The sequence below is a fragment of the Balearica regulorum genome, chromosome 10 (genome assembly GCF_011004875.1).
Source record: "Balearica regulorum gibbericeps isolate bBalReg1 chromosome 10, bBalReg1.pri, whole genome shotgun sequence".
Lineage (NCBI taxonomy): Eukaryota > Metazoa > Chordata > Aves > Gruiformes > Gruidae > Balearica > Balearica regulorum.
The window spans coordinates 21,353,827-21,369,203 of NC_046193.1; the positions used below are offsets into that span (position 1 = coordinate 21,353,827).

At 37.4% G+C, this 15,377-nt stretch overlaps 1 protein-coding gene across 7 annotated transcripts in view; it reads left to right on the forward strand.

The window, feature by feature from the left end:
- The window catches only part of CNTN6 (contactin 6), a 145,195-nt gene that overhangs the window by 48,382 nt on the left and 81,436 nt on the right, over nt 1–15,377 (forward strand). For 3 of the 7 annotated variants that reach the window (XM_075762476.1, XM_075762477.1, XM_010303280.2), the window contains 2 exons: nt 5,656–5,782; nt 12,912–13,087. In XM_075762476.1, the coding sequence (XP_075618591.1) occupies nt 5,656–5,782; nt 12,912–13,087 (303 nt within the window). The remainder of the gene's footprint in view (nt 1–5,655; nt 5,783–12,911; nt 13,088–15,377) is intronic. The other 4 variants (XM_075762479.1, XM_075762478.1, XM_075762481.1 and 1 more) reach the window with 2 other exon arrangements.

Here is a 15,377-nt window from a genome sequence, read left to right on the forward strand (position 1 = left end):
CTATTTTTCGACTCTGCAAGGAAGGGGTGTCGCTACCTACTGTGGCACAGATGAAAGGGATGCCTTGCACTGTTGACTGTCATTTTATAGACAGCTTCGTATATAAAATCTGGGCTCGAGCGCCAAGCTTCCATCCTTTACTGAGAGTTTCTCTGACTTCAGTAGGCCAGGACTTCACCCTGCATGCCTCCTCCACGCTTACCTTTCCCCCTACATCAGAGTTAGATAAGTGTCTTTCTGGTTTTGGTGTCTGATAGGAGAGACAATGCGGAATTTCACCACTACTCCCAATTTGACTTTTTCAATAGAAGCTGAAACTTGAAAGGAGCTCTGTACATCAATGTCTGAAGGGAGAAAACACATGAAAGTTGAAGGCCCTTTGGGGAAATCCTACTGGTTTTAGGTTGCTTCTGCCTGCTCAAACCTATAACACCTCTTCTAATCTCCCTTTCTCTCTGTCTCCTGCTTCACTCGCTGATTGAGAACTGAATGTCGTGGAGAGGGAGAGGAGGGAAGCCTGCCTCCCATTGCCTATAGTACTGACAAGTTGTTTTTCTTTTTCCAGAGTGCTTTCATGGCCCTTTTCTGCTTCTCACTTCTTTTCCCATCTTCTCTTTCAGTGTTAATATTTGATTCCTTGAACCGACGTGTGTTACTTTATGCTTTCCTGCTGGCAAACAGCGTTTCATCCATTACCTCTTGTTTTGCATCTGTCGTGCTCCTTTTAAAGTCCTTGAGCTACCTGGTCCAGGCTTTTGATGAGGAAAATAATCATTCTGTTCTGGTTCTCACAAGATTCAATCAAAAGCCCCAATGTTATTTGCAGGGAAAGGCTCGATCCCATTTAAAAATCTGGGAACCCTATAAATCCCCTCTCTTCCACTTAAAACTTCCTAATGTCTGCGGCTGTGTGGAAAATTAAACAGATTTTGAAATCATTTGGATTTTTTCACATTTTTTCTATCCATGCTGTCATGACAAAGGGGAAGTCTCTAACTCACCTGTCCCATCCTTTTTGCTAGAACTGACAGGTATTTTACTATCAAGCTGATTTAAAAGAGGCCTCTTAATCAGGTGTCAGCTTTGGCCCATAAAGTCATATTAATGTTTTGGATCAGATATGAGCCTCTATCTGAGACACATTAAGAAAGATTCATTAGAAATTCACTACCTCTGGAATTTACAGCCTTCCTGGAACTTAATAGCCTGGATAAATTCCTCCTTATCTGGTTTGCTTATGTGAATTATGGCAGTTTTGCATTTAGAAGCTTTTTAGAGTACAGGTTTTACCATTATTCCAGCCTCTTTATTCTTCCAATCTTCAGTAAGGGTACACTGATATGCTACGTCTATACCTGCCTAGGCAGCAGCATGACCCCTGCATGCCTGCTGCGTGAGGAAAGGGCAGCCCTAGTCCATCACTTCTTTGGGATTCTTCAGTGCAAGACCTCTAGCTACTAATTCTACAGCACACACCACAAAGGACTCCTAACCTCTGAGTTGCTCCACAAAACATCATGGCAATAGAAATAATCACAGGAGCTGCAAATATTGCACCCTTCGAAGGTCTCAGACCAGCAGAACTGTACATTTCTGGTCCTTGAGCAAGGAATCTTCTTGAGTTTGTGTACCTGGAGCAGAACTACAGAGGTAAACCAAAAGCCTCAAGTGGTCTTTCTCTGCAAACGGAGCATGGTGTTTTCTAGGACACTTTCGGTTTCACCAAACAGAATTTATCTGATATTACTGATCAGTTTGGGGTAATAGTAATTACAACTCCACTTTGCAAAAAAATCATAATAGAAAGAAAAAACAGTGGCAGGAAAGCGATAAAAGTCAGTTGTTTTGCAGCATTGGTCTGCTCAGTTATCTACACATATGTTACAGCCTGGGTCTTGGCCAGCCTGAATTGCTCTCCGGCTGTATCGCCTAGCATTTCTAGTTGAGAAGATACCTCCTAAGGAGTTAAACATGAAGCCAGCCAGAGTCAGACAACAGGAAAGAAGAGGGAGCAGGACTTGGCTGGAAATTAAGTTGATTAAGTGTGGGCTCCAGATTTGTATTGCATTCTCCTTGTCTGGATGAGACAGTGCATAAACATTTAAATATTTATTGTCGCTAACCAAAACCTCTTTGACTACATTTGACACGAATATCATAGCCCAATATAACTAACCGTTGCCCATAAAGCAATGAGAGGAAAGGACTGTGATAGCCTCTGCTGATACATAATTATGAAAAAAATAGGTTTCCTCCTCTCCCATTGGCCCTGTGTTAATCTCTACATTGGCTGAAGACAATATCATATAATGAATAAAGGAATGTTGATTCATTTTCATACTTTAGATCTGAATTCAGACTAGCATAATTATGGTCTTTATGGAGATCAAACTGATTGGGTATCATAAAGAAATACATTTTAACTTCTTATAAAACATTTCATAACAAGAGTTTATATTTGCTTTCAAGCACCATGCTGAGGACTCGCAGACAAGTTTTATGTATAAAAATGATACATTTAATCAAATATTCATATTCCAATAGATTAAAAAAGTATGAATTATTTAAATCTTAACAAAAGTAAACAGTCCTACAGCGATTCATTTGTCACATGTATCTCTGGAGAAATCATGGTGACTCGTTTTGAAGCTGGAGAATGGGGGAGAAATATATGGCCATTCTCTACATGAAACGCAAAAGGATGCGTCAGGAAATTAGAAATGACCAGTCTGACCTTTTCTATAAATAAGAGATGGACTCATAGTACACCATTGGCTCTGAAAGTGCACATCATTTCTCACAAATGTGGTATTATTCTCTGTTGCAGATCAGGCAGCAAGAAAAGGATATTAAAGAGAAAACAAAATGATAGCATGAAGCCACCTCTACTAAAATTCATAGACAATATTTTTGTGATAGGGACTGTGACATGTCTACTGTAAAGGAGCTGGTAGGGTACATGTAAACTTCTGTGTCCTTATTCAACATTGCTGTATTAAGGATGCTGAAAGGGAATTGAATTCCAGATTTACCAAAATATTTACATTTTTATCAGCTAAACCAGGACTTTTTATGTACATCAGGTAGCTCACCACTATTAAATTTCAGGCCCACCCACCTACATTGATTTTGAAAATGGAACAACGATCCCTAGGTCATTTTGATGCTTTAGAAAAGATCTTCACTGGCTGTTCTGGGAAGGGAAGGAGAAGGACTAACAGGCTGAGTAAATTAACCCAGAAGGGAAGAAAATTCCTAGCAAAGAAAATACAAGTCAAAGTATCGATTGCAGAAGCAGTGAAAAAAAGAAGTCTTACAATTTGTTGAGAGATTAAAAATAGAAGAGTAACAGAAAAAGAAACAAAGATAATTTAACTGTATGCAGTCACCACCTCTGAGAGCCACTCTGCCTTGGCCCGCACGGTTTGCTGAACAAATTGTCTTCTCCCCAACTCCCCACAACAAGAAAGACTACCATGAGAAACAGAAATTGTTCTGGTTTACTTTACAATCAACTGATTCTGAAATTATGAACTAAAGGAAAACTAATTTGGGGTCTTAGGTGAATATTCACCTAAGAGAGATGTGTAATCTTTCTGATCAGAAAGTTGGCACTGTAAGATACCAGTTATTTATTTACAGCATCTTGCTCTATGACTAAAGGCCCCTGGAAGAACCACAGTATAGAGAACAAAAAAATTATGAATTTAAGCTCTAGACAGAGGTAAGGGCTGAAACATGCGCTTATCTTTAGGTATTTGAGTAACCCCACCAAAAGCAAACAGCAAGGCCATATCGTGTCTTGAATGTGGTTGAGTGACAGCTTCTTTCATTGGGTTTGCTTCGTATTTTCACCTGTGTCCACTAGTTACAGATAAGTCATGAAATATTTGGAGTCTACTCTAAGTTCACACATAGTCTGCAAAGTATAGCAGAATGAAAAAGCTATGGAAATTGATACTTTTTATGTGATTCACTGCATTTTATGGTCCGTTATGTCACTTATCACATCACATATAATGTTCAGCCAAGTTTAATATTTTATCTTCAAACCACTAGCACCTCTCAGCTGTTTACTAGCCTGACTTACTTTATATCCTAACCTGAGAGGATGCATTTTTTCCTTCTAGTATACCCACACAATCATCTCCTTTATAACATGAGATATTCTTAAAATAAAATGTGTCTACCCAAACAGCTCTTGTAGTATAAAACAAATCAATCTTTTTTGACTGCTACTTTGAATTTTACTCTAATTCTTTTGAAGGCCTATTCTCACAGGCACTGCTCATGAAAACACACTCGCAGCTGGGCTGACTTTTTTGAGTTTCCAAAGGATATACAGTGTATATCGGGCTAACAGACACATGGGAATGGGCATCTTGATTAAGATATGGGGAAAACATTATGATTATCAGATGCCATCCTGAAAAAGGCTTCTGGTCAAAAAAGCTTAAGTATAAAACATTTTCATTTGTTCATGACTGTCTAGAGTTTCCCAGATGTTCTTTGCTTTAGATCCACTGAAGTAGAAAAGTCTGACTACATTCATGAGTAGAAAATAATTTTATTCATAGAAAGATGAGGTTGTTAACTTTTCTGGTTCAGTTAAAAACATTTCAGATATTAAATAAAGATTAAAAATAAATGATATTTTAAAAAATTAAATATTACATCCTCATTACTTCAGATAAGCCAAATTATTCTTATAATTCCAGGATCGCAACTTAGAAAAACAGCAAGTGGCCCAAAGAGATGAAAGCTGACAACAATGCTGATCTGGCTTTTTGTTAAATTTAGAGGAAATGGATTGAAGTGGTTGAAAAGTGTGAAGGGAGATGAATATGTATACAGCTGATAGCAGGTACAGATGATTTGATTTTTGACATGCACTTTGTGCAGTTGCCCATGGCTCTGCAGAAGGCGATTGAGTCGATGGCGCCAGCGGCCGGAGCTGACCTGGCTGGGGTGAAGCCTGGGGGCGTTAATGCATCGGGACAACTGATCATCTTTGGGCATGCAGGAGGAGGTGTTAGCAGAGCAAGATTTATTTGCAGTAGCTGAGAAAAGCCCAGGACCACAGTCCCACCATGACCTACCTCCCGATCTAGAAGCTGTTTGGCGGTTCGCTGGAGGGGCTCGCCCTCCCTCTCCCGCGGTATGTGCGTGCATGGATCCTGTGCAAACATTGGTGTTGCCAGGATTTGGCCGCAGTCAATGAGCTACCTGCCTTTCAGAGGGTGATGTGAGGCTAACACGTCCGCTTCAGTAGACAAGCAGGGAGGCAGAAGTGCCAAACAGAGAAAGCCACAACTTCATCCTTTCCTGCTTCCAGTCACGATCTAAAGCACAACTATAAGGTAGATGGGGGAGATTTAATAGATGGCCATATAACTTCCATAGGAAATATGCAAAGAAGCTAGTGTTCACTGTCACTTGCAAAATAAATCACCAACACCTGGGATATGTGATTTTATTATCAATCAGGCTTGAAATATTTCCTCCTTAATAGCCAAATGTCTGGAGCTGGATTCTCTGCTGAATATAATAGCAGACCTTAACTTTTGACCGAAAGCGAAGGACACCAAAGGACACTTTTATGTATAAGGACATGCTAAATATGTCTAATCTTAAATTATTGTTTTTCTTTCACAGGGGAAGAAACCCTTCATGGTCCTATTTTTATCCAAGAGCCATATGATATCACTTATTCCATGGGCTCAGCAAATCCAGAAATCCTACTGAACTGTACAGCTAAAGGATACCCACTCCCATACTACAGGTGAAGTCAACTTTGGAAAAGTACTTTCTCACTGTAAATCTTTTAAGTCTGTTTCAGTCGGTAGTACACACTCATACGTACCTCAAAATGTGGTGAGCACTCGCAGCGAGAGCGGCTGTAGCCAGCAACCGTGGCCCCACAGCCGGGCGTTGGGGACGGGTTTCGTGCGTTCCTGCGTTTGAGAGTACAGCCCGTAGACAGAACCCAACTTTGTTTGCTTCCAGGAGAGAGAGGATTTTTTGTTGGTGGATTTTCTGCTGATGTAGTATGAGGAAGGTCCTGGGGCTACGGCTGCATTTAGGACTGGTCATTTACATGTAAAAATGAAATAATTTCACAATCACTGATTTTATTTAAAGAAAAAAAAAGTATATATTTTAATTTATGTAGTTATGATATCACATCATTAGAAGCTTGCTTGTCAGAAATCTGAGGGGAAGAGGATCGAAAAGAGTGAAAAGTTAAAAGCCACATAAGTATCGTAAATTTGAGGAATGAAGGAAAAATATTTTTGCTAGTCTACTGTAAAGAAAATTAACACAGGAAAGGAAAGCACATCATTGAAAATTGTCCCCAAAGTATTTTAAAACATACAAAATTACTTCTGAATCCACAGAATAGCTGTTTTGATAAAACTTTCCAGATATCAATAAATGCTTGGAAAGCATAAGAGCAACATCCTTGCCCATTTCTAATTCTAACATTTCATGTATATATTTATAGTGTTTATTTAGAGAAACAGCAAGGCACAGCTCTGATATCTAGCTTACAATACTCTGTAGACTCACTTAATAAAACTTTGGTACATAGGATTGTTTGTTTATTCAATAATGATGGACTCATCATTTGAAATGTAGTTTGTTGCACCTAGGAGCCAGAAACCTGAGTCTAATAGTGAGCTTTCTTCAGAATAGAATGGGGAAAATAATGGTTTGGGAAAAGGAAAATTAAAAAAAAAAAAAAAAATGATTCATGCAAGACGTGAAAGAAAATTGTGTCCTACCAAATACTGAGACAGTGTTTCTTCAATAGCTTTTAATTGCTCACACAAGAATTTCCTCTGTAAAGTATCACTACTAGTTATCAACTTGGCTTTTGTACTTCATGTATTAATTTGTTTCCAAATATTGTGCTAGTAAGGGAAGACTTTATCTCCTTTTCACAGCATAACTTCTCCTCCTGTGCCAAGAAATCCTTATCCATTTCCCATCCCATTTGTTCTTCCTGTTTTCAGCATGAATTGGTTCATGTCACAAATGTCAAGTCTTTCCAGTTCATCCATCCATGTGTTTTATATCCATTTATAGGGACAGCTTCCTCAGAGACCTACAAAAATTACTGAATCCTGTTTTCCAACCATGGACTCTTCACACACACAAATAGCAGACACAGCAGGTTTCATTCTGCAGGAGAACTATGAAGTCTCCTCCCATCATATATCTGATATTCATATTTTCTCTTTCACTTTTTTCTACCCATCCATTAATTAGATTCATTATTTTCTTTGCACTATAATGATGTTTTCCAAAGCCTCAGTTACTCTAGTAAGACCAGATCAACATCTGGGGATGGATCCTGAACCATCTAGGTCAATTAGAAGTTATCAGACCTTCACTGCTGCTGTTACAACCGGGGAGCTTTTCACCATGACTTGAAAGGCAGGGGAAATCTTCAGCACTTTTCTTTGATTTTACTAGAGCTAATGCCAGTTTTATCAGATAACGATTGAGCCCATATATTTAAAGTTCCAACAATTTTAGATAAATGAAGCACAGTATGAAATTTTAATCATATCCTTTGTTGAGTGATGGAAAAGAACTGCAAGGACTATTGCAAGGTTTTTCTTTGATTCAGAAATAAAGAACTATTACAACAGGAATAAAGTTATATCCAAGCTAATTTGCTGTTTAGCACATTTTAAATAAATAAATATGCTGATTAATGCCTTTTCTTTAAAGAAAAAAAATTCTAAAAGTCTTATTTTATTATGTATTGTGCTAGTCTTATAGATCCATTGAATATAGTATTAACTTTTTGCAACTTCATTTCAAAATCCTGTGTCTAACCACCGCCACACAAGAATTGCATAGAATTAAAGTAGGCATAACGGCTAGGTAACAAAAAATGAGAGGCACCGATTTCCTGTTGGACACTGTTGGAAGTAACAGAGAACATAGATCTGATTACAATGGAAACAGAAATATGTATAGAAATATCTCTAAAATCAGCACAGGTACTAGAAAATCTCTATAAATGTCCTTATAAATATAATTTTATCTATTATACTTTTTGCTATACAGTCAAAATTGTTTATAATATCAGGTACATTATTTCAACTGTTTCCCTGTGGGATGTTGGTGGTAAAAAACCATAACCTTTCAAACTAGATTTATAATTTTTTGCACTTAAGCTTTTCTGTTGTAGTTGATTGAGGGATTATCATCAAGTAACGAATTTCACTCCTTTTTTTGCTTACAGCCTGTCCATGGACATATCACAGTTCCACAGTTTTCTTGCATTAAGTCATTCAGTTCAGTACACTTAGCCTTCCTCCACATTGGGGAAAAAAAAAACCCAAAACCAAAACCAAACCCAGAAAGAAGTCACCTAGAGTCTGCCAAGCAAGTGTTTTCTGCAGTATTTTGATTTTTCTGTTTGGTCTCAGGTGCTTGGCTCTAACTTTTTTTCTGAAGGTACATTCAGTATCCAGAATAATCACATAATCCAGCATTTTCATGCAAGTTTGAAATTGAGGATTTTTTTTTTCCCCTCAATAATCTTCACAGAGAGCAGTCAATTGAACCAATAAATAAGAACTCCAAGGACAGCATAAGCATTATTCATTATAACTATATTTTAATATTTCAACATAACTTAGAATGATGCAATAAATTAAGATAAAGAGATTCAAATTCAATCCAAATCAAAGTACCACAGAAGATAACTGTAACAGACAAATAAAAGTGAGGGGAACAGAAGCACAAAGTCTACAGTGATTGCAAATGACATAAAATATGTTTATCATCAATGCATAATGTTGTAGAATGATTTCCAGTAACTCCCAAAATATATTTATCTTATTCATACCCTTGAAAAATGAATGGCAACCCTGCTATAGTGTACTTGTTCACTAAAATGCTGTCCCTTGACTCATTGAAGATTCCGCTTCAAAAGTGGAGTAGAATTAGAAATGCCTTCAAACTTTGTTGTCACAGTCAATAGTTTTTAAACTTTCTATTTTCTTCCTCTATGGACATTACTTTATACTAGAGGGGTTTGTGAGGGTTTTTTTTTTCCCAATTACAAGAAAGTTTCGGGTGACTTGGCAGGACATTTCCATTTGAGTGTAAATAATTTAAGAAACATGGAACACAATGAAGATTTAAAAAAATATTTTTATTGTAACAGTACACTGAAAAGATAATTCATTAAATCATGTATGCATATATCCACAGAGAAAGTAGTTCAAATTAGGGAAAGATATATGCAAGTAAGAGCTTCTAGCTATGATAACTTTGGTACAAAACTGTGACGCAGCCATGCGTGCTTCCAGGATTTTACTCATGGGACTGGACAAAGCTCTTGTAGCAGGAAATTACGATAGGTGTAAATGTATCTTTTTTTAAAGGCAAGTAAAACAGAGTAATGAAATATTGCATTTGAATTTATCCAAAATATTTGCACATTAGAAATTAATTCCTTAATTGTTTCAACATTTCTAGATTGACAGTTTCACTGAAATTGATACACCTTCACATTTCATTTCCAAAAAGAAGTCACATCTTCTGAAAGAAAAGATTTCCTTTTTCTAAATAGTTTCTATGGAACAATACTCTTTTCCAGATGCATTATTCATAGAAATGGGACTCACTCAATTGTAGCTACTTAGACATTACATAGCACTGTGGAGTATCCTTGGGATAGGGACAATGGAGTTGGGCTCGTGGTGTCGGTAGATACATGGTCCAGAAGAAACTCTACTCCGAGAGGATAAGGGAAGGCTAAACACCAGAGCAACCTCTGCGTTTGCAGCCTAACAGTCCACTTGTGTATAGTGAAACATACTGGCATTTCTCAAACAAGGCCTAAGAATATTTGTATTCTGCAAAGATCTCTAATATCGCACCATTTTTATAAGTTTTATGTGCTGCTGTCTTCTTTGAACATTTTTAGCTAGATCAATATTTTTTCAGTGCGAAAACATGATAGAAATTCATTATATTATTTTTTCCACAATTCTTTTAAGTTATTACCCTAAAGACAGATTGCATAATTTGCAGTTGCATTGTAAATACACATTACTCACATATTCATGTTCATTAATAAATTCTACTCCTCCTCATTTTTATTTGCTTGGAGATGGAGATTATTTGAATAGCAAATCACAACTATTGATTAAGTAGTATAAATATGAGTAAATTGTCATGTATTACAAGTTTATCTTTCTATAAATGGAGCTGAAATGATTTGACTGCAGTGTACTTTAGAATAAGGATCCAAATAAGTCCAGCATCAAAGATTTAAAATCTTGGAAGAATACTGATATATTGGTATATTCAGATGCTGTGATAAATTGTTAACAGTTTAAGAAAAGAAAGCAAGAGAGAATAGATTGCCTTTAGCTTGAGATCTTTAAATCAAGATGGGAATCAGGGGAGGTCCCACTTATACATGTTCCAAAAGTCTTTAACTTAGTGACGAATTTATTGGGAACATTTTATAACTGGTGTTCCATAAAAAGATAGATTTTGAAGCAAATGGAATATGATCATTTGTTCTATGAATTCTTAAAACACACAGGATTATTATTTTTTTTTTAAGTTTAGACATTTCAATGTGATTTGAGAAGTCTTATATTCCTAAGAAACTATCAAATTCAGCATCAGAATATAGTTTTGTTTGGTTTTTTGTGGGTTTTTTATAAGTTTAGACTCTGAAACAATTTGTCCAGGATGCATTTCCTATAATTGATGAAAAGTGTTTTCCAATGGTTGCATGAAGTTGTTCATGAAATATGTAGGTGATCCCTGCCTTAACAGACCTATATTAAAATTTTCTTAAAATAATTCTTCAGAGGTTTCTATGTATTAGACAGTATACTGGAGAACACACAAAGTCATTAAATCATTGTTTATCACATGAATTCATTAATTCTCTTCCTTCAGTGATGTAAACATATTAATTAGGAAAAAGCCCACACCAGGAGATGAATCCCTGATCTATATGCAAAGTTTAATATTCATTGTACCACGGTGATTAGAATGATTATGGGAATACTGTGAAGAATTCATTTGCAGCAACTAAGACAACAACTTTGCATTTGTTCTGAAAAAACAGTTATAGAGCTTAATTGGGAGCCTTGTAATGATGACAGCAGTTATTTCAGTGATTGATTCTGAAATTAAAGAGAACTGGCAAACTAAATACCAGAATATCCTATACTAGAAACTTGAAAGGTTTAGACAGCGTGTACCGTATGTAAATCCTGAAACATGGCAAAATCTTAACACTGATACAGACTCCTGCTTCATCAAAAAGGCTCATGGATGGGCATCAGTTCAGATTTTGCTCATCCTGGGGGAAAAAAAAGCTAAAACAGCCCCACCAAACAACAGCAAAAAACTGGATCAAGTAAAGCAAAACATAAGAAAGGAATAGAGCAGAGGTATGGAGGCATCAAAAATCACCTGCAATTGGTAAGAAGAATTACTGAATTCACAGTATTAATTTGATTTCATATTTTAATCAGTCGTTACTCATCTTTAAAAACAACAAGTGCCCACTTAAAAGGTCAGGATCCTTGCTTCCTCCTTCCAGATTTGTCAAGATTTCCCTTGGAACACAGAATTGCATTTCACAGCACAGTTTGAAAACCTTCCTCCAAAAGAACAACTACCTGTGCAGCCTGATGGCGTAGAGCGCGCTCTGTGGGTGTTAGAAGTAAAGCAGTGGGCTGCATATCCAGGTCAGATCTCCCAGGAATATAGTTATGGTGCAAGTTTGCTTCAATTTGTTCAGTGTGGAAACTGCCATCGCTGCCAGTAAGTTCATCTCTGCCAAGAACAAGAAACAGAAATTTATTATGCTGTGATCCTTCAGATAATTAACAAGGAGACAATTGTCCTTGTTTCAAGGACTGTCATAAAGCCTTCTGCAAACCCAGCGTGAGCCATTAGCAACTCCTGTGTGGTCTTTGCATCCCACGGAGGGGTGGGCATCACAACCACATAGGTCAGCAGCAATGATACAGGCTAAAGAGATGGTCATGGTATAAAATTAGGAGAAGAAAATGTGTAGTTATGTAGTTTTAGGATTGCTGACAGCCTAAAGTGTGGCATAAACAAGCCCAAAGCTTGCAGGCGTCAGTGACTGGGGTCCTTTATTCCTCCTTTGGGCCTCATGTGGAGAATGAAAATTCAGCCCCTATGTGACTAATGGTAAAGCTGCAAAATTTCCCTCCTTAAAACAGATAATATTTATTTTTTTTGAAATATAAATTTTATTTTGACATTTGTAAATAGCTGTGTAATGCTGCAGACACAATCCATTTTCTACTTAGTGGACTAACAGGGACAGACCATGGTTTAAACCAGCAGCATTCTCATCATTAAATTATCAGTCTCAAACTTGCCGTTTAAAATATATACTTTGCTGTATAAAAACTTCTCTCCCTGCTTTCTTTTATCCGCTGAAGTGTAATCTTTCCTGATTTCTATCTCCAAATCATTTTTGTAACCAAATTTATGACATCATTTGCAAGGACTGTAAAGCACATTCGGGTAGCATTTATATTATCAAAAATAATAATACAGGTAGCTGCAGTTGAGGTGTATACCATACCCCCAACTGTATGGATAACTTCGTCTGTATGAATAAGTTATAATTACTTTTTGTAGACATTTTGATGAACACTGGTGACTAGCATACAAGCAGTAAAGATTTTTCTAAGAACAGAATTATTGATATCATTAAGATTGATATAAGAAGAAGTCTTGTGTGAAAAATGATACGATTTCGTGATATTTAACTACATTTTTATCATTACAGGTATGCTACAACACACTATTTAAGATAAATATGAATAGGCTCTGTAAATTATAAGCATAATTTGATTTTTTTCCCCTCAAAGGTGGAAGCAAAATGGCACAGATATTGATCTTACCATGAGTTATCACTACAGGTTGGTTGGAGGCAGCTTGGCAATCAATAACCCACATAAAAAACAGGATATTGGAACATACCAGTGTTTGGCCACAAATTCATTTGGAACAATTCTGAGCAGGAAGGCAAAGCTTCAATTTGCATGTAAGTTGGGAAGATCATATTTATTAGAGCATTATTTTGCGATTAATTCTGGACATGAGCTGTAATTTATTGGATAATTAAAGTATCATCTATGATTCTGTTCAAAAGGTTTGGCTTACTTCAGCAGTGCTTATTCTTAAAAAAAAAATCATTCCTAGTAAATATTAATAACAAAACCAGACATCTGATGGCTGCTAGCCCTCAGGAACAAGAATAACTTTCCGAAAATTGAAAGGTCAAGGAAGATGAGTGCAATTATTTTCACTTAATAAAGGTGTTTTCACTTTTTAAGACAGTGCTTTCTTTGCTATATTGCAGGTAGTTACAATTGACGGGGGGGAAATGTTGCAAAAAGTTAGGTTTCTATTTTCTATAGCGTAATGAGGTCTAACTGAATCATAAAAACATTGTCCCCCTAATTGCCACCCTGACATTTTGTTACATTAACGGTGTAAGAAACACTTTTTCCTTCCACAGCGTGCAAAATGATGAGCAATGCTCTGAAATGGTTCCTATTTCAGCTCGATTGGGTAGCGCGCGTTTGCTGCCTTGAGACAATTTAAAATTTATTTTAGGCTTGCTCCCCATTTCACTTCTTCACAACTTCACAGTCTTTTTCACAAAATTTATATGTGGTGACTGAGTTCTGTTAATGCCCTGGGGTGGGGGAGAGTGAACAACAACAACAAAACCCCCAGATATTACCTCCATTCCTTTTTCTGCAGTATAAAGGTCTGAGCTGTCTGTTGCAGGGAGAAAGCAATTGTTTTCAAACCTCATTAATAAAACATGTGTCTAAAGCCAACCTTGTGTCGCTATTTCAGACACCAGCAAACGTATTAATTATTAATCTTGTTCCATTTCTCATAGCAAATCTCATGTCATGGGGTTATACAAAGGAGACGTTAGAGGTCATGATGGTTCACAGACTCTCTTTTAGTAGAGCTGATCAAACAGTATATTGCTGGTATCTCATTTAATAATGTTTTACTCTGAATTTGTCAAAGAGCTTTTGATTCCCGAGAGCTGGTCAAATTGAAACAAAAATTTTTATTCACTATTTTCCCACTTTTTCTGAAACATCTTTGCAAGCCAGCCTTCCTGTATGGGAAATTATTTCAAGATCTGGAGATGAAAATTGTTTAGTGACAGAACAAATCCCATTTTAGAAAGAAGCAAGAATAGGTAGCCACCTCAAAATTGTCTGTGGACTCTGTAATTCCCAAGGAACCAGGATAGGCCAGGAATGGAACTGGGAAAAGACCTAAAGAAAAGGAGTACCCTCAAATGAAGGCACAAAGGAGGTAGAAAAAATAAAAAAGGGGGAGAGAAAGGAAAATTGGGAATATCTGTGAAAGAAAGAAGGCTCTTGTGATTGTTCAGCATATCATATTACTCAATGATTTATTCTTCTTTCTGGAAAATTTTTGCCCTGATTTAAATCCCTGGAAGCACTTTAGCTTCCCATTCGCTGCTCCCCCAGCCCCTAGGGAATCCCACCGGCTTGGTGCACCAGCTCTTGGGGTACACAAACAGCTCTTCTGGCGAGTGCTCTTCTGCGGAATATTTAATTGCGTTTCCTTCATATGGTTTTCTATGTTTACTTTTACCTTTCGCCATTTCATAACCATGTAGAGGACCAAAGCTAGCTCTGGAAAACTGTCTTGTTTTAAGTCTTTGCAAGGAGAAGGGTTTGGAGAAAGCTGAAGGAGTGAAAGAAGGGGAAGAAAGCCTATGGGGAAAACCTCACTGGTGAGGAAGAGAGAGGAGAAAAGTCCTTTCTCAGGACACTGGTCCATGTTTGTCCCTACATTCACAAATGCATCCCTGATAGTCCTCGGGGGAAAGAAAGATGCTGGTTGGCACAGAAGTGTCTCATCTTCAAGCTCTTGTTGGAAATGTGATCCTTTGGAAGTTTTCCCTAGTAGAAAAGAGAAACTGTACACCACAAAGCACAGTTTTCTTTATCAGGCTGAGTTTACAAAGGATCCAAACATGGGTGTGCACCTTCCCACAGAGAGCAAGGTGGCCCTGCAGAGCCCTCTTGCAGGTTCCCCATTCCCGGGGTGGCTGCGGGCCAGGGCTCTGCGCTGAGACACGCAAACCTGAAAGAAATCACCTGTGGTTTCTGGGCTGTCTGAGGCAAAGCACATCTCAGTGCGATGTAGCTGATGCCACCCAGCAGCTGGAGGACCTGTTTGTCAGAAAATGGGCTTTGTCGATGGCATTAAGCATTTTCAGCTGTTAAACACCAGTTCTTTAATACTCTGTGCTGGTGAAGAATTCTCTC